At 39.3% G+C, this 25,442-nt stretch overlaps 1 protein-coding gene across 3 annotated transcripts in view; it reads left to right on the top strand.

Moving 5' to 3' along the window:
- Window positions 1-25,442, top strand: part of PRKACB (protein kinase cAMP-activated catalytic subunit beta) — a 112,311-nt gene that overhangs the window by 69,929 nt on the left and 16,940 nt on the right. For all 3 annotated transcript variants that reach the window (XM_074961426.1, XM_074961425.1, XM_074961427.1), the window contains exons 2-7: window positions 9,928-9,989; window positions 10,999-11,127; window positions 17,724-17,822; window positions 22,350-22,432; window positions 23,047-23,173; window positions 25,146-25,241. In XM_074961426.1, the coding sequence (XP_074817527.1) occupies window positions 9,928-9,989; window positions 10,999-11,127; window positions 17,724-17,822; window positions 22,350-22,432; window positions 23,047-23,173; window positions 25,146-25,241 (596 nt within the window). The remainder of the gene's footprint in view (window positions 1-9,927; window positions 9,990-10,998; window positions 11,128-17,723; window positions 17,823-22,349; window positions 22,433-23,046; window positions 23,174-25,145; window positions 25,242-25,442) is intronic.

Genomic DNA, 25,442 nt, shown 5'->3' with positions numbered 1-25,442 from the left:
TAATTTACCCTTACCTCTTTATGCAAGAATCTCCAAACATCCTCCGTTTAAAATTCAGTAAAAGAGCTTTTCATTCCATGGTTGCTATAGAAACAGTACCTACCCTGCTATTAGGTTTAGAAGTCTGTCCAACTTATCATACAAGACTCTATTGCAATTCCATACCCGAAAACTAGGGAGGTGAGCGTTACACTTCTGCATTGTTTGAACTGAATCTTAAAAAGAAATTGCTGCTTATAGAGTTACGGCCATAACTGTTGAAAATAGTTGGGTTCTCTAACAAGAGCCCTTTAACAACTGTGTAACTGCCTGAGGTTCAAACACAAACTTGGTTATAGTATTGTCAAGGCCAAGAGTTTAAACTCATGAATGAGACCATTTAAAGAAAAACAAATTGTCTGCCTTCTGATTTTGAGCCTTTAGGTGAAAGTTGCTTTCCTCAACTTGTGTACATTGCAGCTTCAAATTCATTCCTAAATGTGTGGAGCATGCAAATTGAAGAGGTTCCAATTACCACTATCTACTCCTTGGGTGCAGCAGCTGCCATTATATTCTCCTTTCCCCCTTACTTCATCACTGTATCCTGCCTCCCTCTCCTTCTCTGTTCCTCATATTTTTCCCCTACATTTTCTCCCTCTGCTTCTTACTCTCTGCCATAGCCCTCTGCCTCCATCTGAGGTTGTTCAGAATCGTGTAATTAGATTAGTTAATATTGCTATCCCTTTACTATTAGTTATATGCAGTGAAGAATTCTTGGCTCAGCCATTCTCTTGCTAATTTTTTGTTTTGTATTCATATTCCAGCACATGGGTGTCTTGCAGACATGCCCCATATGTGTTTTGATTTAAGTGTCCCATTCATCTATGTCAGAGCTTGAAAAATCCACTCTCCTAATTGTGACGGGCAAGTCATAAGTTTGCTCCCTCAAGTGAGGGAAACTACACTGTTAATTATTGCAGAATTTAAGTTTTGCTTACAAAAAAATTCTGGCCCTTTATAGTGTATGTCTTCACTGCAGAGTTAGCTCAGGCTTTAGCCTGAGTCGTTGTTCCTAACCCTTGTCCATCCACAAGGAAAAGCCTCCATCACGGATTTGAGGGTGCTTTAAGCCTGGGCTAGCTGGCATAGCTGAGGATATAGGCTTTAGCTTCAGTTTTTCTTCAGCCCAGGCTGGCAACCTGCCTACTTTTCAATGAGAAGGCAGGCTAGTCAAGCCTGAGTTCTGTTAGTCCTCTACTCATAACCTACAACTTTACCTTGACTGTACTTTCTTGTGTACTTCCTCCCTTCTTCACTGGAAGTTACCCACACTGGCTAGCATTTTCATCCCAGATTTGCCTGCCCCATTTCTGCTGCATTTCTACAACATATGAACAGAGATGTTATCCAAGAAATCCACCTCCCATGCTGCCAGTTGGCCAGAAGCTAACACTAGCCTTTTGAGAAATCTGTGGTGTGATATCAGTAAGATGCATAATTTTGGGAAATGTACCCCAAATGACACTTTTTTTATGTTTAGTGGACAGGAAAGAAACAGGCAGAGAAGTCATTTGGGTGCTCTACAAAACACTTTGTGGTCTGCAGACTGAATTCCTCAATGACATTTTAATTAAAAGTTCTTGCTGCCAAATGCTTTTTGCTTTCACCTTCAAAACTCCAGTTGGAAGTTATTGGAAATTTATTTACTTTAAGTATTATCATCACATCACAGCTACAGCCTTCAGCACCATGCTAGGCAGGAGAGAGAGCACAACCTGCAGATTAATACTTAGTGGCACAGTTTCATGGAGTGGGAAAACCATGGGACTGGGAGAACCCAGAAGACTCTTTTAATACAGCACTATTGTGGAGGCATTTATGCAGGCCTAGCATGAGTAAGATTTGCATTGAGGATGCTTCACCCGTGCTAGGCTGGCCTGGGTTAACTCTGCAGTGAAGAGATATCCGTCGTTGTGAAGATCTTAATTTAAAATGCTGAACTGATGCAGAGCTAGCTGTCTTTCTGAGACTATAGATAGCCACAGAGCCCTGCTATTGCTTGTAGTTTTTTCAAGCAGTAACTGCATAAAATTAAAACAATACTGTGGCTGATTTCGCTGCTGCTATTTCAAAATCTTGTGGGCAGCACTGAAACTTACCAGAATGTCATTTTCAGTCTGTTGCTGCTTGGGGGAACTGAGCACTAGAGCTTGGAAAATCTTAACTCTAGGAAAGGCAGAGACTAAGTATTCATGAGAGAGAAAGACCCCCCCCCCAAAAAAAAAGAACTGGGGTACAGGAGCAATGGGCGGGACTACTTCTGGCAGTCAAATCTGGGAATTAAGGAGGGCTTCAAATTTGAGGCACCCAAAAGACACAAGTTGATACAAAAGACAGAATTCACTAGCAAGGTTCTCAGGGAAGCATTCTTGTGAAATCTCAGCATCCCTTCCTAGCAGCCTGGAGTGAATTCTGTACTTCTTACAATGGTATTGTCTAAGGAGCTTGCTGGTATGACCCCTGCACATCTTTCATATCAATTTATGAATAGTAGGTGTGTCATAAATATAAAGGGAAGGGTAAACACCTTTAAAATCCCTCCTGGCCAGAGGAAAAATCCTTTCACCTGTAAAGGGTTAAGAAGCTAGGATAACTTTGCTGGCACCTCACCAAAATGACCAATGAGGAGACAAGATACTTTCAAAAGATGTGAGGAGGGAGAAAAACAAAGGGTCTGTGTCTGTCTGTGTGATGCTTTTGCCAGGGACAGAACAGAAATGGAGTCTTAGAATTTAGTAAGTAATCTAGCTAGATATGCGTTAGATTATGATTTCTTTAAATGGCTGAGAAATTAAGTTGTGCTGAATGGAATGAATATTCCTGTCTGTGTGTCTTTTTGTAACTTAAGGTTTTGCCTAGAGGGATTCTCTATGTTTCGAATCTAATTACCCTGTAAGGTATTTACCATCCTGATTTTACAGAGGTGATTCTTTTTACTGTTTCTTCTATTAAAATGTTTCTTTTCAAGAACTGAATGCTTTTTTCATTGTTCTAAGATCCAAGGGTTTGGGTCTGTGGTCACCTATGCAAATTGGTGAGGATTTTTATCAAACCTTCCCCAGGAAGTGGGGTGCAAGGGTTGGGAGGATTTTGGGGGGAAAGACGTTTCCAAACAGCGTTTTCCCAATAAACCCAGATAAACGTTTGGTGGTGGCAGTGGAAGTCCAAGGGCAAAGGGTAAAATAGTTTGTATCTTGGGGAAGTTTTAACCTAAGCTGGTAAAAGTAAGCTTAGGAGGTTTTCATGCAGGTACCCACATCTGTACCCTTGAGTTCAGAGTGGGGAAGGAACCTTGACAAGGTGTCTTGTACATTTTAATTTTCAAGATGTGATTTAAGTACTGTATTTAAATTGAACCCATCACCATGGTGCTTGAGTGCTAACCCACTAATTTAGGGAAGTCTATCATAATGGGGCTAGGAAATCTACAGGTTTACATGGCTCAAAGAGCATGATTTATGGATTGCTAAGTAGTTCTCAGGCTAGTGTTCTACATGTACAGGTTTGCCTAAAACTCTTACTTTTAAAATAAAGTAATTTACTAGCTTCAAAATGGCAGTATGTAAGCAGAAATTTTTCCTTTAGGAAACCACCATGTGTGTATCACTTCTTTCTAGCCACCCATGAAAATTTTGGAGACTTTCAAGAAAAGACCACCACGGAAGACCCTGACCAAAACTCTAGAAGCCACAGAGCTTTCTTTCATGAGCTGACTAACTTGCCCATACCATGCACCAATCTGACATTGGTTTTTAATTTTTACCAACTATCTTTCACATTGTCAAAACTCAGATATTTGCTTTTATTGAGGTTTTTGTCAATTGAGTTTGGTTTCTATTTGGAGAAGATTAATTGAAAAGCTAATTCATCTCCTGGGAGACATCCTAATACTTAGCACTTACGTCTGTTTTCATCTCCAAAGACTTTTACAGGGATTAACAAATCCACACTTCAGCCAGATGAGTTTTCGAAGTATGCCCATTTCATAGAGGGAAGACTGAAATAGCGAGGTTATGACTTGGTCAAGACCACAGCGTGAGTGGGTGTAAGAAGTGGACTTAGAACTCCGGAGAATTCCAGTCCTATATTTAGACCATACCACTCTTCCAGTTGTTACTGTACCATGTTTCACTCATAAAACATTCATATTTATCTGTATAAAGGTTAGCTCTCAGGCAATAAAACTAAGCGATTGGTGTTTCTCACAGAATGAACTAAGTAAATATGTTGTTTTCTGAAACAAGATTAGCCTCTGTACATGTTTGTATATTGTGTCAGTAGTTGGAGAGTAGAGATTTCATAGAATATTTCATTTTATGACACTGATTATCTTTACAGATTTTAAATGATTATATCACAGTCCCGGGAATTGAAATTAAATTGTGTGTTTGATAAAGGGCATGCTAAATGTCAAGCAGAAACTGGCATTTAGCACAGCAGATGGGGTGTTTGTAGTAGTGCTCAGTATTTAGTTTTGATCCGTTTAATTTTTGCTTTCTTTCCATTTTGCAACCCTATCCATAGATTTCCACTCCCCACCCACCACCAAATTTCTGGCTTGTTGGCTTGTGGGAGTGGGTGGGTTATACTTGAAAAAAACAAATACATATTTCTCAAAGTGTTCGTGTGGGGGAGGCAGGGGAAGAAAGGCAGAGTAATTCAAATGGTCATGGTTCAGTACTAGCTGTAGTGTCTGAGTGCACCCCCAATGTGTGAGACCTCGTGCCTTCATCTCTCTAAGTGGGATCCCCACGATTCCTCCACTCTTACACCAGGTCCTAGGATGTAGTACTCTGCGTATTCGTCGTGCTTACTCCAGCAGGCCTGACTTGGCTCAGGATCTTCAGTTTTTCCCTTCAGGAGCTTGTGACCAGCAGTGAATACAGTGATCCAAATTGTCTCCTTAAAACAGAATATTGTTTAATCTTAACAGGAGGAAAAAAGTATGCACAAGAGAGAGAGGATTTTTAAAAACCCCAAAAGGATTTGCACACATTTGTCTTACATAAAGTCTTAGGTAGGCCTAGCTTATCTCAGACACTTAACCTCTGGGGGGGCCTGGGTCTCAGTCTGTTCCCGATAAATTGTGTCATTCATTGTTCTCGCTTCCCAAGCATTTGTTAGCCCTGCTAGTCCAAAACCATTTTAGGTGAACTCTGCAGTTGGTCAAGCATGAACATCAAAATGAGTATCATTGTCTACAAAGTGTTGGGAAACTGTATATTAGGATCTACCTCCCCAACTTCCTGAGTGCATTTCCTGACAATCGTGCTATTGAATTAACTCTGTATATCAAACAGCACATATAATATTCATAAATTATTACAGTGCAGCTGAAAATCAGTCTCTCACACACACACACACCTTAAATTAGGTTCACTCGTGCAAATCGGTGTTTTGAAGGAGTTTGCTCTATTGTACAATAATGGGATTGAAATTTTTATTGTGAATTATTTTGGTGATATTGCCTTCTATTTCTGTGCTAGCCAACACCCACTGTACTGCTCATATAAACAGTCTTTAGAACAAGGTAAAGGGCAGAAAAAAATCATACGCTTTAAGGTCAAAAGGGACCATCATGATCATCATGTGACCTACTGCACATTGCAGGACACAGAACCTCGCCTATAGACCCACAACCTCTGGCTGAGTTACTGAAGTCCTCAAATCAAGATTTAAAGACTTCAAGTTACAGAGAATCCACTATTAGTATTAGTTTAAACCTGCAAGTGACTTGTTCCCTGGGCTGCAGAGGAAGGCAAACCTCCCTCCTACCCCCTCTTCGCGATTTCCAGAAGATTACAGTAGTTAATCCAACATAATGCAATACATCTAGTTTTTGTTTATTATTATTTATTTGTTATATAATTGGGTTGGGACTGACTAACTTAAAGAAAAACACTTGATCGCCTCAGAAATTTTGCAAACAGCTTATTTCTATGACTTTTCACTTTCACTTTTTAATGCAACCCTTCTCTTCCTAGATAAGAGCATTTAGCTGTGTGAGTTGTGTTGTGTTTTTTGTGTGTTTTGCTTTAGTACCTTCTACTCAAACATTCTGTGATATAGCATGATCCATTTTCTCTATGTGGGGGAAGACTGGTTCTCTCTGGAGTCTATTCTTTGGGGGGTTAGAGGAGCAGGTTGGAATTAATTTGTTTTCTCTGTGTTTGTTGTGGAAATGCATAAAACCTTTTTTTCTCTTTCTTTCCTCTCTGATCATCTCATCTGTGTGGGTGAATGTTCCTGCAAACCCTTGGTGAACGTATAGAGACCTTTGGTATGCTCATTCTTTCATTAGAGCCCAAAGTCACAGACTATGTTATAAAAACAATGAAGATTAAAAAACCAAACAAGTCCAATCATAACATTGAAAAATGGCTAAAATGTGCACTTGAGGGAAACTTGGAAGTCGTCATTTGAAAAATCTGTCATTTTACATGGTTTTGTCACAGCTTGGCACTCCAAAAAGTGATTTTTGTATGATCTTTTCCTGGTACTGGCCACTGGTATCAACTCATTAACATGAATGTTGCTTATGTATTTAAAAAACAATACTTACAAAACTTAAATGCAGGTGTTGGTGTTCTGAGACCAGGGTTAAAATTTTCAAAAGTGCCTAACTCCCATTTTCCAAAGTTTCTTTGACATTTAAGTGGTTAAGTCACACTGACAAGCATTTGAGTTTTACTGGGGCTTAGGAGACTTGGTAGGGCTGGAAAATGGGACCTAGGCTATGTCTACACTAGAAGTGCTTTACCAGTGTAGGAATATCAGTATACTATGCTGGCAAAACGCTACTAGTATAGACACAGCAATACTCAAAAGTTGTGCTCTTTACCAGTCTAGTAAAACCAACTCCCCTGAGCTAAACAAGCTATACTGGTAAAAGCACAGCTTTGCTGGTATAGCTACATTTACAGTAGGGGCCTTTGTGAGCATGTTGGTAAGGGATCACCTCTCTTCACTCTCCTGACCAACATAGACGTCTGTAGGGTAGATATAGTCTTAAGCTCCTAAGTCACTGAGGTGCTTTTGAAAATTTTACCTCCAGATGTTTTTATGGTAGGGGCTTTTTTTTCAGTTAATTGTAACATACTGTAAACCTGAAAAGTTATAATATGCCTATTTAAAGGATAAATAAGTGGGATTTAGAAACTTTGTTTAAAGAAGCTATTCTCGTTGTTGCCTCTGAAGAGAGCAGATGAAAAGCGAGGTAGGATAAAGGTAGAGGATTCATATGGAAGAAGAACTCCTGTGGCCTCTTGGAGTTCTAGGACTGAACAGCATTTTTTCTCACGTTTCAAGCAACTTGACACTCTCTCTCTCCAGTATGCTATTTTTTTTAATATTTAGAATGTTTTATTCCATAATTATAATAGCGTAGAAAGGGATGGTTACTTGTAAAATGCTCTAGTTCATAAATTCTCTGTGAAATTAAATATGGAGGAATTTTATATATATATTTTACACAGACAATGATAGATGCCCTGGAGATATTTAATGAGGCCAAAAATGTCAATGAAAGAATATGATTCAGTGAGGAATAACAAAACATAAAATTTTGTTAATTTTTTGTGTCTGCTCTGCAGTAAAGGGGTGAAGCACTTTATGTAATAATGCTACATACGCCACACATTTTGGTGTCCTTCAAACTACTCAAAAAAAAAAAAAAACAAACCTGAAGTATTTGTTTTGCTTTCTTGTCTTTATTAACATGAAATATTTTTTCACGTTACTTGAATGTAATTCAAAGTTAGGTTTATAAAACTTGGTCAAAAAGTGATTGCCTTATTCTTCTTTCCCTACTGGGTCAAAGACAATCAGGTGTGAAATCAGATGTTCATAGTTCCTCTTGTAGTAAGGAGGAATTTCATGCCATGGGAAGGCCTACCCATTACTCTCCTTAAACGAGATTAGGCTTCAAAGGCAAAAGGAATGGTTTATATTTCCCCCCCTTCAGGGTGGATGTGCTAAATATTTTACGGATCACTCACTAAAATATTTAATTTTAGTTTGCTCTAACACTGATTAACATAATTTCTTCATACAAAACTTGTTTTCTAGTTACTGACTATTGTGTTCCTACTTCCATGATTCCTAAAGCCAGGGATAATGTGTATTCCTCACCACTCTCATTGCTGGGTTCTTTTAAACTAACATTCTGGGAGAGAAATGAAGTTAGGGATTATTGAATAATTAGTGAGTACTGATTATGCTTCCTTTTAAACAGGGGTGCCCAACCTACGGCCTGTGAGCTGTACACTGTCCACCAGAGCATTTCATAAGGCCCGTGGCTGGTTTCAACACAACATACTAACAGCCAATTCTTTAGCATTTTGTCATCATGTTTACATAATTTTAGTTTACACTAATGTATAAATAGACAATACTGAACTTAGAAACAACCTCTCTAAATACATACAAAACAAGTTGAACTTAAAATATAAATCAATACAGGTGACTTTAAATCTTGTTAAAATATATAGAATCTGTTTGCCCCACACAAGGTTGTGCTTAGGTTTACATGGCCCTCCTGCATAATAAAGTTGGGCACTGCTGCTTTAAACATTGCTCAAGTCTTTAAAACTGTATCTGCCCTGAGGATTTTCTGAATTTCCCCCTGCACTAATGCCTCTTCCCCCTGTGCCAGCAGTGCAGACCAGCCAGTGGCATTTTTATCCTAGAGTTGTCTAACTTCAGATCTAGGTGGCATGGTGGTAAAAATACCAGTGGCTAGTCTGCTTTAGGGATCCCACCATTTTCTAGCATTGCTGGAGCTGCCCCAGTACTAGAGCAATGGTAGGAGAATTTTAAAAAATATTCTGTGTAGATGAGGCATACCTATTCTTTGAGTAAGCAAACAAAGGAACGTCCTTACTTATCACATGATTGTTTTTAGCCAATCATAAAACAGGATTTTCTTTTTTAGCAGCAGAAATGACAATATCTTGTTAAAATATATTTCTGTATACTACTCAGAAAATGCTTGATTATGTTGAATTTCTTTTAGAAATTACCTATAGCAAAACTCATCAATACAGAAAACCTGCCACTGCTAATCTCATGTTATGTGGAGTGACCCCAAGAAAACAAAATACGCATGAGTTATTAATGGTGATTCTCTAAAAAAGCCCCTGTTTTTCATTGCATCTATAAAATATCCTACGCTGATTTGGCTGATAAAGACCTTCTAGGATTAAAATATCTGAAAAGTGATCTTGGATTACAGTATGCTAGTGCACATTTTAAACAGTCATCCAGAATTGTACTGTTGCTACATTGCTTTAATTTCAAATGGGAAATTAATTCCTTAAACGTTTATTCTCTGACTGTGGGCATATCTAATGCGCAGTGTTGTAGCCCTGTGTTTTGTCTGTGCTTGCAATAATGCTGTGCAATTTGTACTTCTGCTTGCAATCAGCCTTTAAATAAAGGTGATGGGGGAAAAAAAGGCAATGAGAACTATTTTGTTCTCCAATTATTGAAAGTATAACTTTTAAAAAAAGTTTGCCTTAGATGAATGTAGATTATTTGCAAAGGGCAGGTTTTTTCCAATCAATTTGAGAATGCTTAACATCACCTTAAAGACTGCTTGCATGTACAGTATTGTGGGTCATCTGATTTAAAGTAGATTAAGTAATTTATATAGAAATATGTAGTACTTCAAAAGAGTTAGGGGTCTAGTAGAGATACTATAGAAATCTTAAAGATGCTGGAGCTTGCTTTGTGTTTAGTAAAGGCAATTAGTCTATTTAGTGTACGAGAACTGAAGAGGGGTTTATCATGTACTTTTATTTAAAGCAACCATCCTTAATAGATACGTTTCAAACCTCTGCATTACATGTTTAGTGAATTGAACTTGAGAATTTTTTTTTGTATTTTCAGTGAAAGAGTTCCTAGCCAAAGCCAAAGAAGATTTCTTAAGAAAATGGGAAAGCCCCCCTCAGGTAAGGAACTGTGATTTAAAATACAAATGCATTGCATGACTCTTACTGGTAGCTTTTCTGGAAGTGAGTTCAGTATCCAGTACTCAGATACTACTGTGGTGGACACTGCAGAAAATTGAAGATATTTTTCAGTACAAAAACTGTTGAGGGAGTGTGCATGCTAAGAATTTAACACCATTATTTGTAATTGCAGTTGAGATCAGCAAAGATGCTTTGGTTGTTGGTCTCAGAAGCTTGGGAAAGAGCATTTTTAGTGATAGGTTACTTGCTATGAAATTCATTCTCACTGACAATTTGATAGTTTGAATCTCGCCACTCTTATGACCTATTACAATTGGCTTTTCGTAACCGGACACGTTGGTATATCCTGGACATTCCCCTTGGAAATTTCTCTCCTGGTTGGTAATCCTTTGGTTTTAGGGAGAAATTTCCCTCTTGATGAGCGAGATTGCATAGTATATGTTTCCTATTTGGAGAAAAAGTTGTAATTTTACTTACTTTTCAAATAGCATTCACATATTGTGGTGATAGATATCTTTTATAAATGTGTTCAAATATGAATTCTAGACAACGTATGAATCGTAGTTCCTCAACACATTCCCACATAGAATTCTCTTTAGCACCTAGTTGTGGAAACTTGATGACTGTAATCTTTTGCAGGTTTTGTTTTCTTTTTTCTTGTATTAACATCATGATCTCCTTGCAGCTAAATTCCCACTGCTTGCTAGATACCATCTTCATAACAATATTTCTGTCATTTTAAAACATAAATTAAATTAAATCCCTTTCTGTTTTAATGCAAGCGCTATTACAGTTCTCTCAATCCAGTTGTTCATTGTGTGAAATTATATTAACATTAGTTAGCGCTCTAGTTTCTTTTAGCTTTGACAGAAGAAATTGCATCCATCCTCTTTAATAAATTACTACATTTTCCATCACTAAGTGTCTCTAAGTACCAAAACTGTAATCATTATTTATTAATCTGTTATACTTTGTTGTGTTCATGTAGAATACTGCTGGCCTAGATGATTTTGAGAGACAAAAAACTCTTGGAACAGGATCATTTGGGCGAGTTATGTTGGTGAAATATAAATCCACAGAACAGTATTATGCTATGAAGATACTGGATAAACAGAAGGTTGGAGCATTTTATAATTATACTAATTTGTGTGGTTAAAAACTGTCTTTGCTAGCAGAGAGCATTGTGTGTGGTCTGAAAAATTGTTGCATCCTATTATTTTCACTTTTCATGCTGTTACAGTGGGTTCTAGCTGGCACTTGTGCCTCTGACAGGAAAATAGAATTGTTGAGCTTTTTTCTTTTTTTTTTTAACAACTCTGCGAGAGAATTACCTTGTCCTAAGGATTCAATATTTTTTTAAAAGCATAAGTAAAAAATAAATCCTGCAGTCTAGTCAAAGCATAACACAATTGTACGTGGATGATCATAGTTCATTCCCTGGCTCTTTGGATTTGTAGGGTTTTGAAGAGAATATGTTTGGTTCACCCATCTTTTTTTTGTTGTTGTTCATTGTCCTATTGTCTTTTCTCTCTCTCTCTCTCCTTTTTTTTTTTAATTGCGTGGATTTTTTTCTCTTTTTTTATAACCTATTTTGATTAGGGCTGTGAATTAATCGCAGTTAACACCTGTGGTTAACTTAAAGCAAAATTAATGCGTTAATCACATATCTTTTGGGCAGGGTGGGAGGCGGCGGTGGGAGGGCTGTGCAGCTCTGGAGGAGGGGGAGGAAGGGCTAGAGCAACCCCAACCTGCAGCTTCCTGGGCAGCAGGGGGTCTGGAGCAGCCCCAGCCTGCAGCTTCCTAGGCAGCGGGGGATAGGGTTGCTAGGCGCCTGGTTTTCAACCAGAAAATGGACCCTGGTGGCTCCTGTCAGCACAGCTGACCTGGCTGTTAAAAGTCCGGTTGGCCACAGCGGCCAGCTCTGCACAGCTCCTGGAAGTGGCTGGCATGTCCTGCTGGCTCCTAGGCACAGGGGTGGCCAGGGGGCTCTGCACGCTGTTGCTGTTGGCAGGCACTGTCCCCGCAGCTCCAATTGGCTGTGGTTCCTGGACAATGGGAACTGCAGAGTCGGCACTTGGGGTGTGGGCAGCATGCAGAGCTCCCCTGGCTGCCCCTGTGCCTAGGAGCTGGCAGGACATGCTGGCCACAGCGGTCAACCAGGAACTACGGCCAACAGGAGCTACTGGAGCTGCGGGAACCATGCCTACGGATGGAGGCAGCGCATGGAGACCCCTGACCACCCCTGCACCTAGGAGCTGGAGGGCCATGTTGCCACTTCCTGAGAGCCGCCTGATGTAAGCACCGCCCATAGCCTGTACCCCCTCCTGCACCTGAACCCCCTACCCCAGCCCTAAGCCCCCTCCTGTACCCAGACTCCTTCCCAGAGCCTGCACCCCTACCCGCTGTCCCAGCCCAGAGTCCCCTCCGGCAACCCAAACCACTCATCCCTGGCCCCAACCAGAGCCCTCACCCCCTCTTGCACCCCAACCCCTGCCCCAGCCCAGTGAAAATGAGCGAGTGAGTGAAGGTGGGGCAGAGTGAGCGAAGGAGGGAAGGAGGATGGATGGAGTGAGCAGTGGCAGGGCCTGGGGAAGAGGTGGGGGAAGGGTGTTCAGTTTTCTGCAATCAGAAAGTTGGCAACCCTAGCCAGCGGGGAGGGGCTGGAGTCCTGCTCCCCGAGGGGGGCTGAAGCCCAGAGCCCCCAGTCCTGAGCTTACATTTGAAAATATAGAAACCCCCCCCCAAAATTTAAATAAATGGTGTTCTAATATTATTTAATGGTGTGATTAAAACTGATTAATCATGATTAATTTTTAATTGCTTTACAGCCCTAATTTTGATTATTTTCTTGGGTTTTGCCCCCCACCCTTATTTCCCCACTCAACAGAAGGCTGCATGTTGCCAGGACAGGTGAGCTTAGTCCCAAGGGAACAAAGATGAGCAGCATGGGCCAGTTGGCTGTTGTTTGAATGTGCAGCCCTTTACTCATGAGCTACTCCTATGTCTTGCTGGAGTTTTGACTGTTGGGGAGGCAGTCACTTTCAAAGGAGTTGTCTGCTGTTTGTCCTGTATCCAGGGTGGTGCAGGTTTCACTGCTACACTGCTCCTGCTCTGCCCCCTGAAATAGTCTGGTATCACTAGATTGGGTAATCCTGTACATGTGCAAAATAAACCATATATATTGTACTGGCACTAAATTTTAAAGAGTAAAATTTTCAAGTTCAGAGAATTTGACACATAATTTATTAACTAGATATTTCTAAGAAGAGATTTTGTTTTGGCATGCATCTGATTAAATATATACCATGTGTAGTACTCTTCGCTTACTACAATTAGTACTATCGACAGTTCAAATAGAGTGTAAAGAAGATCTAATTGGTTGTTTCTTGTTAGGTAGTTCCTACATTTTTCAATTATGATTGTGCAGGAATGTCTTTGCTTCATAGCAGCCATTAGCAACGATGTTTCACAGAATATGCTAAAAAGATCATGTTAGAAAAGTACAGAAACAGCTGATTTTAAAGATAACATTTTTGCTTTTAATTATCTTCTGCTCAAATGTAACTGACTAGGGTTTAGATGGAATCTGCTCAAACATTCTTCAGCATAAGCAAACTGTATTGTGCATAGCAGTGGTTCTCAAACTTTTGTACTGGTGATCCCTTTCACATAGCAAGTCTCTGAGTGCAACCCCCCTTATAAATTAAGAACACTTTTTAATATATTTAACACCATTATAAATGCTGGAAGCAGAGTGGGGTTTGGGGTGGAGGCTGAAAGCTTGTGACCCTCATGTAATAACCTCGCGACCCCCTCAGGGGTCCTGCCCCCCAGTTTGAGAACCCCTGGTGTATATTGAGCTTCTAAAATTGAAAATTACCTTGCTACATGTTGATACAATGTAGCTCAAGAACGTTGAAGGACACTTTGGATCAAGAGTCCACAAATTTTTCATAGCGTGGACCACAAGCTAATAGAGATTGTCCAGTTAGATAATTTCATCTCCATTCTTTATACCATAGTCAACCTCCGTGTTCATTCATGATCATTTAACATACCTGTAGCAGTTTAGGGTAATTGCTGTAGTAATTGCTTAGGGTATGTCTACACTGGCAAGTTTCTGCGCCACAAGTTATACCACTTTTATTAAAACACTGGAATTAAGCCACTGTTGCATGTCCACACTGTACTCCTTGTGATGCTGGAGCACATCCAGATTAGCAGCTCTTGCAACAGCAAAGACAGCAGTGCATTATGGTAGCTATCCCACTGTGCAATTAGCCGCAGGATGCTTTGGGAAGGGTTTGCAGTGCCTCATGGGGCAGGCACAGCATTACATGATGCAGGTTTCCCAATCCCATTGTTCCAGGGGCATCCTACTACATTGCCAGCTGCTTTTCAACTGAAGTGTGTGTGGGGGGAGAGAGGGCGGGAGAGTGTTTGTGTATGGAGGGGAGGAGAGAGACAGTGTGTTTTGGGGGACAGAGAGTGTGACAGCAAGCTGTCTTGTAAGTTCAGACAGCGGCAGGAAGCAACCAGTCCTGAGGGTGGGGGAAGCTGCAACATCAGCCCCCGCCTTCCTTCCTGGGCTCTCTGCACAGCAATATCTCTCACTCGCTTATACTCACACACACACACACACACACACACACACACACACCTGCCTCTGTGTTCAACAGCACGAGCATTCCACATTAATGGTTTGCTTTGTGTCCCAGATCAGATCAGCACAGCACGCAACAGCTGTCAGAAACAGTGCTTTGAAAGGGGAGGGGCACATGTCTCCAGGACAGCCAAGTTCAAATTAACGAGCAGAGCTCTCACTTGAGGCATTATGGGACAGCTCCGGAGGCCAATTACAGCACAGAAAGCAATCAAGTGTCTACACTGTCAATAGCTTGCTGGAGCCTCTGTAACTGAGGAGTTTCTGCGCACAGGTGGCTTGGCAGTGTGTACACGTCTGCAGTTTGAGCGCAAAAAGCTGCTTTACTGCGCAGAAACTTGCCAGTGTAGACAAGCCCTTAGATGGAGGAGTAAATCTAGGAAAGAATTGAAAATATTTTTAGCACTCTGATTTAGCAGCTGGAAATAAAGAGGAGAGCCAACACCATGCACAGCTTTCCACAGACTACAGAGAAAACTGCTGTTTTACACATTTGCTATCTATTGAAAATTGAAATGCCTTGCTAAGGTTTGAATCACTTCTGTTATGCCACTCTACATTTTATTAATAGTTTTTGTAATCACGTCTGCTTTAGATTCAATAAACACTACCATTTGTTTAAATTTCATTTTAAACAAAGTTGGAATTTTGGAATGCAAAGTAATATTATTAAAATAATCTATACCTTTGTTTATTTTTATGGTAAAGCATATTTTTATGGTTTGCAGATAATTTTTCATCTAGAACTTGTTCAGGAATATAATACTTGTAATTCAGATTGTAAGGTTCTCAAAACTAAGACTTCTCATATTATTTGTAAGGCACTGTGACACATTTATGATACCATATAAATTTCATGCAAAAAAATACATTAAAAGAACATTAAGCTTACAAAGCGAAGGGCTCAAAAATTAGGAAATGTCAGAATTAAGGTTGCCCATACAATTTTAATTCAGTTTCTTGCACATATGCATTATCTATAAAATAAGATTCCACAAATGTCACTCCGTGTGTCACACTGAAGCCTAAAATGGCTGAGTCAGTGTGAAGAGATGGAAACAGCTACAAGCATGATTGAGAGCACTTTTTGTTCAGCATATTACCAGGTTGTCATCACTGGGATTTGCAATCTGTTATCATCCAGGTTTTAAATTCTCAGCCATTTTGACTTTACAGATTACATCCCTGTGACAGCAAAGTGTATATCTGTGCCATGTCAAGAGTTCTTAGATCATTGTGATATTAGAGGTCACTCAGACAATCACCACCCTTACTCTACGGTGAATTCTAGTACCATCTTGCAACTGTGTGTGGTGTCCTATCATCTAAGAGAGCGGGGAGGAGATCTGACTGATTTAAAAAAGAGAATTGTATGCAATTTTCAGTCAGCTGAAGAAAGTTTGCCTTCCCTTCCACAGACAAATGAACTTGATGTATTTCCTTCTCAAAAACTTCACCAGATTCAGCACTTACAAATCCCTCGGAAGTCCAGAGTTTGTGGTCATGGAGACCGCTTTTGTCTAGAGTCAATAACAACATACCATGTTGGACCCTAATGCAAAATGTCGTCGTGATTCAGTGTTTCCTTTCTATATTCTAAGTCGAGGTTCATCAAGGCTTAAAAATGTAATTAAAAAAACTTTGTCCTTTCTTGGTACAGCATGTCAATAAAGTGATGTTGCTTGGTTATTTTCATTACATAGTTACTTCTTTGAAAGGGCAAACTGAGTTGATTTGGTGAGTATAAATATCTGGGTTTGTGATTTGTCTCGGAAGAGACGTTTAAAACAGAACAAAACCAAAAAGAAAAAACATCCTCATACAAAATTTTGAGGGGGGCATTTCTACATATTACAGCTATTTTGCAACCAAAATAACTAATACAGGTCAATTTTCAGAGTTGGTTGGGACCTGGCATATCAGTTATTTACCGTAGTAAGATCAGATTTCTATTTAACAAAAACAGTGCTTTTGAGTGGCTCCAATTTTATCTTGATTTTTGTTGGCTTGTTTGCTCTGTTTTGTGTTTTAAAAAAAATTGTTACATGCTGCCTAAAATTGCTTTAGAAAGCCTATATTATTTGATAAAATTAATTCACCTTAGAGAGACTTTAATAGCTTAGCACCTTGATAATGAGATGGGATACAAAGCCTTTCATCTTCAGGTAACCAGTTCAAAGTTGACCCAGATCATTAGTAACTGAAAGCGGTTCTCAAGTCATAAGCACTTCCACCTGTTCTCACAATGGGGTATTGATAAATTGGGTGATGGGGAGTAAGGAAAATTGGAGTGATTACTTAATGCTGGAGTTAAAAAAAGGAAATAGAATTATTTCCTATTAGCAATAGAAGAACAGAGAGCTGGAACCTCCCATTTACTGCCTTTGGCAGTAAAGCATTTATAGTAGCTTCCAAGCAGAGGACAAGACTCAGATTTTGACACTGTTGCTAGGAGGCCTTGGAATTACTGTATACAGCAGAATATACGAAACCCATTGTGAAGTGTGGCAGATGCAACTGTTCTGAGTAAGGAAATTTAGTTAAACCCAAATTTTCCATTATCTTCTCCTGGCTGTTAAGTGGGCTTTGCAAAATGAGTGGGTCTCAGTCCTGTTCCTTGTGAATAAGTATGTTTCACCCACAAAACTCATCATAAGAACTAATCAACACCCTTATTGATAATGGGTATGGAGATTCAGTACCCTGTCACTGTTGCAGATGACTGCCATTAGGTCAGCTGGGTGCACTGTAATGGATGTATGAAATTTGCCCCATTGGTTCCTGTGCTCCAATTTTGGTGATCTAAAAAGGCCTTCAATTACTAAAGATATCCATTAACCATGATTTAAGAATTGTAAAGTCTCTTAAAATTTTAAGGAAGGAAATTCTAAATATGACTTCGTATTGTTGTTGTACTAGAAAGCCTTTCATTTAGCCATGTGTATCTACATGTTTCACATTTCAGTTCAACTTTAATATGTTTATTGGAAAACCTAAGATGTTCTGTTTAGACTGAAAAATTTAAAGATTGTTTGTTTGTTTGTTTGTAGGTTGTCAAACTGAAGCAAATAGAACACACACTGAATGAAAAGAGAATATTACAGGCAGTGAACTTTCCTTTCCTTGTGAGACTGGAGTATTCTTTTAAGGTAAATATTTTGAAAGCAGTTGCTTCAAAATGTGAATGAAGTATATGCTGAAATTTTAGATGTGTACAGATAACTTTCTTGCTCAGTCTGTAAAGCCAGTGCACTATAATGCAGTTATGGTAAAGTACATCACATCCTCCTAAGAATTATTAATGCAAAATTAATTTTCTTCTCTGCCATGGGTAATATAAAGTATGTACTTTGTGTTCAAAATACTAAGTAAATTATGAGTAATATGCAATAATTCATGCTTTTGGTAAAATGTACTTTGCATAAAACCTTTCGATGAAGGGACACTATCAATTTGAAATGTAGCCAATTATTTTTGTGTTGTGTTAGGCTTTGCATTTTTTAGTGTCATTTCTCTCATCTCTTTCAGTCGTAATAATCTAAATGATAATTGTAAAAATCATTAGTAAAACTTTCAAATAGAAGTAACATTTAAAGTTCATGCTGTCCCTTTAACTGTGTACTTCTGGGGAGAATTATGCTAAAGCAAAAAGAATAGGTCTTTCTCCATCATTCTTCTTTCCACTATCAACACCAGCCTATATATATAACCAATAAAGTATGTGTGTGCGTTACATGAAGAAGCACATTATCTATTTTGTGTGTGTGTTGGCATTTTGGTTGTATTTGAAAAAGACTTAAGACCTTGTGCCTCTGCTCCTATCTGCTAAGCTAAAGCCTTTTTTCTCCTTCAGGAGAATAAGGGCTTGTCTATACTACACAATTTGTTGGCAAAAGGCAGCTTTTGTCAACAAAACAGTGGAGGTGTAAATCTCCTCCCACTGACAAAACTCTCCTGCTTTGATGGCCAAGTAAAACCACCTTGACGAGAATCTTTTGCGGCAAAGTTAGATCAACAAAGAGTCAGTGTAGACACTGCATTCATTACATCGCCGTAAGTGGCCTCCAGGAGGTATCCGACAATGCCCACCATGACCACTCTGCTCACGGTTTTGAACTCTGCTGCCCTGCAGCCAGCTACACAGGCATGTGTTCCCTCCACTTTCAGGGCCCCAGGAAGTTTTGAAATTGCTCAGCATGGAAAGCTATTGGCAGAAAGCACACTCCTGACTGGACTACAGGGAAGTGGGTGGATCTCCTTGGTCTGTGCGGAGAGGAGGCTGTGGCAGTACTCTGAGGGAATCACAGAATGAAACATTAACATGGAATCCTGCTCTCCCTGGTACTAGGACCACAGTGGCAGGCAGGGTGGGCTGCTGCTGGGAATAGGGGGGAGAGACTTGTGCTGTGCAGAGGTGAGGACTGATGTCAGGGTGTCCCCCTTCCCCCACCGGTATACTAGGCTCCACTGAACTGCAGTGGAGGGACAGGGGGACACTGTCTGTGCACCAGCTTCTGTCTCAGGACTGGTTGTTTCTGGCTGCTGTCTGAATGTATAGACAGCATGCCGACACACTGACTCTCCCCCAACACACACTCTGTCTCTAACTCTTGTCACACACACTCACTGTCACACACTCACCCCCCCCCCCACACACACACACTTATGTGGGCTTCTTGTGTTAGTGTTCAGTAGTGTCAGTTTGGTCATATTATCAAGTGCTACTTTAAAAAGTGGTTTAAAATGTGTTACTTTTCGGGCACACACGGTAATCATTACAAGGTTCATAGCATGTTGCAAACAAACAATGCCAGGCTCAGTACACTACAGCAACACACATTACTGTGACTCAGTCTTAATATGCTCCTCCAGCCGAATAGCCCACCGTTGGGCTCCTCTTACAGACTTGTGTTCATAACGCGCAGCACAATACTGAATAGCAGTGCAGGATCCATGCTTTCTGACAGAGATGATTGGGTTGCAGGTTAGCAGGGCAGTTGAAAAGTGGTTGTCAATCTAGTAAGATGCCCATGGAATGACAGGATTGAGAAGCCGTCATCATGTGGCACTGCGCTTGCCCCTGCCCCCGTCAGGCCTTGCAAAACTTTCCCAATGCTCCCTGCGTCCAGTTGCACAGTGGGATAGCTACCCACAGTGCACTGCTCTCTGTGTCGATGCAAGAGGTGCTATTGTGGATGTGCTCTATCGACACAAGGAGCATAGTGTGGACATGAAACAGCAGTTTAATTACAGTGGTGGCTGTCCGTCGGCATAACTTGTGTTAACAAACCTTGTAGTATAGACAAGTCCCAAGATTCAGTAAGTATCGGAGAGATCCATGTTACACATTTTTGCTTGATGACTTTGTAACATCTGTGACATACTCTAAAATGAGGCAGACATACAAGAAATAGAAGCTAAAGAGAATATGAGGGAACTTTACGTTTATGATCTTGTTGATCAGGTGACATTCTAAATTCCTTCTCTTCAGATTATTTTAACCACAGGTGCCTCTTAACTATGAAAAGTGTGTGTATAGATGGGTGGTGCGCAGTGTGGGGTGTATGCTTCGGAAGCATGAGCTTTCCAAGAGTCAGTTACATGTCAGCATCTTGGGAGTTGGGGATGCCCTCTCTATATTAGAAAGACCTTCAAAACTGAAGTGAAAATATAGTTGAAAACTAGCCATATACCCCACGTGAAATTCAATATAATTCCAATTATCCAAATTCCCTTTATCTGATAATCCTAGTTATCTGAATCCACAGCATGTCCTCCATGCAGCCCTGTGTTAGTGAACAGCACTTCTGTTTGTTCAAATGTCCCCTTATTTGAAACTTTTGGGTGCCCCCAAGCCATTCAAATAAACGGGTGCATGCTGTATATTGATGAGCAAAGGAGAACTTGAAAATAACATGAGAAATTTTCAGCTTCCAGTGGGGAGGAATCTTTCAGAATAACTACAGTTACTTTAATGACAATCTTTATGCTCCATTTGGAAGAATTTTTTAAGTGCGGCAAACATTATCTGCATGTATGTTTTGTGAGACACATTTATATATCTTATGGAGGCATGGCCCTAATGAGAATAATAGACATACAAAAGTGTAGGGCTGGAAGGGATCTCAAGAGATCATGTAGTCCATCCCCCTGCACTGAGCCAAGGCCCACTAAATCTACACCATCCCCAAAAGGTAAAAACAATGAGGGGTCCTTGTGGCACATTAGAGACTAACAAATTTATTTGGGCATAAGCTTTTGTGGGCTAGAACCCACTTCATCAGATGCATGGAGTGGAAAATACAGTAGGTTTATATATACACAGTACATGAAAAGGTGGGAGTTGCCTTTCCAAGTGAGGAGTCAGTGCTAATGAGACAATTCAATTAACAGTAGAATACCAAGGGAGGAAAAATCCAGAACCCTGCCTTGTTGAGCCAGACACGCTAGTCTGCTGCAACACAGACCCAGGTCTGGTCCACGCCCCCAAAGCTGCAGACTTGAACAAAAAACTGCTTCAGCAGCCAGATACCCAGTTCCCAATGGGATCCATTCCCAAATAAATCCTTTTTACTCTGTATAAAGCTTATACAGGGTAAACTCATAAATTGTCCGCGCTCTATAACAGAGCGATTTGCCCAGCTGTTTGCTCCCCCAGATATTAATCACTTACTCTGGGTTAATTAATAAACAAAAGTGATTTAATTAAGTATAAAAAGTAGGATTTAAGTGGTTTCAAGTAATAACAGACAGAACTAAGTAAGTTACCAAGCAAAATAAAACAAAACACACAAGTTTAAGCCTATTACATTTAAGAATACAGGTAAACTGAATACAGGTAAATCTCACCCTCAGAGATGTTCCAATAAGATTCTTTCGCAGACTGGACTCCTTCTTAGTCTAGGCCCAATCCTTTCCCCGGTACAGTTCTTCTTAGTTCCAGCTCAGGTGGTAACTAGGGAATTTCTCATGACTGGCAGCCCCCTTTGTTCTGTTCCACCCCCTGTTATAGCTTTGGCACAAGGTGGGAATCTTTTGTCTCTCTGGGCCCCCACCCCTCCTTCTAAATGGAAAAGCGCCAAGTTTAAGATGGATTCCAGTACCAGGTGACATGGTCACATGTCCTGTGAGACCCCAAGCCTCCATTCTTCCCGTCCTGACTCACAGGAACGCAGGAAGGCTTACAAGTAAATAGCCATTTACAACCAATTGTCCTAGTCAATGGGAGCCATCAAGATTCTAAACCACCATTAATGGACCACACTTTGCAAAATTACAATAGGACCTCAGAGTAATACTTCATATTTCTAGTTTTAATACAAGAATGATACATTCATACATATAGGATGAACACACTCAGTAGATTATAAGCTTTGTAATGATACCTTACAAAAAACCTTTTGCATAAAGCATATTCCAGTTACATTGTATTGACACTCATTAGCATATTTTCATAGAACATATGGCGTGCAAACGTCACAGTGGTGTCTGTGTCCTCTGTCTGACTTTTCCACCAACTACTATGTTGTTTTGTGTTGAGTATGTGGTTAGAGATTAATCTTTTACTTCTTTAGTAAAAAGTAAAATGTGCTTTACTTGAAAAATTGTTTTCTTTAGAGATTCTAGAATGTTGAATTCTTAACATTTATGTGTATCTTTTTTTATTTGATGTTTAGGACAATTCTAATTTATACATGATTATGGAATATGTCCCTGGTGGTGAAATGTTCTCACATCTAAGAAGAATTGGAAGATTCAGGTTAGATACTTAATTAGATTATTCCTTCAGAAATAAAAATCTAAAATTTCTAGTTAGTGTATTTTTTTCTTAAAACTGTAATCATTAAGGAATAGAGATTTAATTACATAATATGGGTACATGCATTTTAATTTTTCCCCTTGTCAGTGAGCTGAAATCATGCAGTGAAAGTCTCCTAATTACATGTATTAGTTTGCAATTAGTTAATGTAGGCTTTCATAATCCGTACAAGAGAGAATCCTGGGACTAGTGTATAGATTGTTGTTGGCAGTCTTTTTGGTTTCCAAAAGTCAATCCAAAAGACCAAGTGAAATGAAAACATTATCTTGCAACAAAGCAGGAATTAAATAAACAGAAAGATTTATCCTATGGAGCACGTTATCCCCTTGTCTTGCATGTGCAATTTTAAATGTTATAAATCCTTGAGGATTGAGATTATGGGTATTTGGATACTAAAATCTTGTTGCTTGCCTTTGTTCTTTTTCTATCACATAAATAACCAGGAAACAATTGCTTGATATTTAAATTGTCTACAGCTTTAAGATTGTGGCGTTTTATATTGTAACTCCTTAAGGCTATTGTTAGAGGCATAATAATGTTTTAATTCATTGCAGTGAACCACATGCACGGTTTTATGCAGCTCAGATAGTGCTAACATTTGAGTACCTCCATTCACTAGACCTCATCTACCGAGATCTAAAGCCTGAAAATCTTTTAATTGACCAACAAGGATATATCCAGGTATGATGCTGGTGAACGTTTATATATTTGAGAGTTTTGTAGTATGCTGGAGGTTGGGTAGTTCCTAGGAAGTGCATCTATGAATTATGGGCAGTCACAAACCTTGTTGAAGCTGGTAGATGTGACAGTCATCTTCCATTCAGGCTAAATGAGGGAGTGGTTAAATGTCCTTATGTTTAGTAATGGCTGAAACAATAAGAAGCCACTGCTCAAATCTCTGACCATCATGGGAAGGCTGGAGTAGGTGGTGAGCTATGCAGTCTGAAAAGTTTGTCCTTGGGTCTGAATGCAAGTTAAGGGGTGAGTATTGTTTGGTGGAGCTGTTTCTGACTGTGAGCCAGAAACGGATAGGCTAACAGGAAAACAAGCAGAGAGCCAGGAGAGACAATAAGTGAAGCACTGGTGACTTGGCCTTGAGAGAGAACCAAAAGAGAGCTTTTTGGGCAAAGTTCTGATTGGGAAGAGACTTGCAATTGTGAGCAAAGAAACTGTCTCCTGTTTGATTCCTACTGTGTTTAAGGAAACAGAACTTTATGCACATTATTTGTAAATACACAGGATGGCATCAGAGAAATAACTCACTATCATCAACTTCTCCTCCTAATGGAAACAACCTGCAAGACCCCATATATTGGCTAACCACTCAGGCTAAAAAGGCGTAAAAACTTAGATTTATGCAAATGTAAATATTTGAATCTCACAGTACAACTGTTGAACTCAAATAGCAAGTTCTTGACGTTTCAGGAAAACTCCCATAAGGCACCTTCCACATACGTCTCAAGATTGTTAACTGTGCATTGCTTCAAACAACATAACTGCAAATAAAAATTCTCTTGATAAGTTTGATTAACAGTGTGACTGAAATTATAAAACAGAAAACCTTAATAGTTTGTCCACTCAGCCTAAAAGCACAAATAGAAAAGAACAAAGATCAGTGTTTGTGATTTGGCTATTTTCAGTAAAGTCTTCGTAAGAGCCATCTGTCTTTGAAAGAGAGAAGAATATGTATTTGTCTTATACTGAATAAGTGGCTTTTGGATCATCATAAATGATTTTTTGAGCAGTGGCAAGTCAGATTATTTTATTATTATTATTATTATTATTTTTATTATTATTAGCATTAGCCCTCCACCAAAATAATAATAATAATAACAAAGATATATGCCCTATTTATGTGGAAGAAGACTGGAACTTTCACCTACATAAAGAAATACCTTAGTAGTGGAGCTATGGAAACATTCCTCTTCCATTTTGCATCTCTTTGCACCTGAAGGAGTTTGTATTGAATAGTATATAATGTCTGAGAAAGTGTTTCAGAGGGATTAAATCAGAAGTTACTATCATCTGAAAAGACCTCCTTTATGATAGCTTACTTGATTACATAATGTTACATTGATGCTGCCAAAAGGGTACATATAATCCTTATGCAATTTTGCAGTAAAAATCTCCCAGATTTTCAAGGAGTTGCTGATCTCTTGACCAGCTGTTTTTTTTTTTTTTTCTGATCCAGTTGTCGAGTTATTTATGGCATCTACAGAAGTTGTGATCCATTTATCAATAATCACATTTTTCAACATTTTAGCTATATTTAATAAAAAGACTATATTTATATTTAATAAAAAGTAACAGTTGGGACTAACATTTAATACACGTATAATTCATCTGTAAAATAATAATCCATGGTTAGCTCTCATTGCTTTGCATTTTTTTAATCCAGTGGCTTGTGCTCAGGGTGGAGTACCTGCCATATCTTTCCTTTTTTTAGTTTTATCAGTTTTTTCATGAGTTTTTGTCTGAATTAAAGGATCAAAATAACTGGCTAAACAAGATGAAGTCTTATACCATATTGAACAAGTCATAAATGGTGAATTGCTTCTGTGGATGAAGATACTTTTCAGAACATCCTCCTAATTGAAATTTTTTTTAAAACTACATTTAAAAATAATTACAAGTATTTTTCTCTGTGCTCCAGGTCACAGACTTTGGGTTTGCAAAAAGAGTAAAAGGAAGGACTTGGACGTTATGTGGAACACCAGAATACTTGGCTCCTGAAATAATTCTCAGCAAGGTATTTCAATATATATATTTTAAGAATAAGTACGGTCTTGTTGTTCAGGCCTGACATTTGATCCAATTTAGCATTATTTATTTAATAATCGGCATTTGAGGCAGCTGCAGTAGTTAGGCACCTGTGAAAATCAGTCTCTGAATTGCCAGTCCTTAGTAAAGTACACAAAATGCAATCATCTATGTTAATTAGAGATTATTA

Source organism: Natator depressus, chromosome 8, assembly GCF_965152275.1.
Source record: "Natator depressus isolate rNatDep1 chromosome 8, rNatDep2.hap1, whole genome shotgun sequence".
NCBI lineage: Eukaryota > Metazoa > Chordata > Testudines > Cheloniidae > Natator > Natator depressus.
This window is presented reverse-complemented; position numbering and strand designations above follow the sequence as displayed.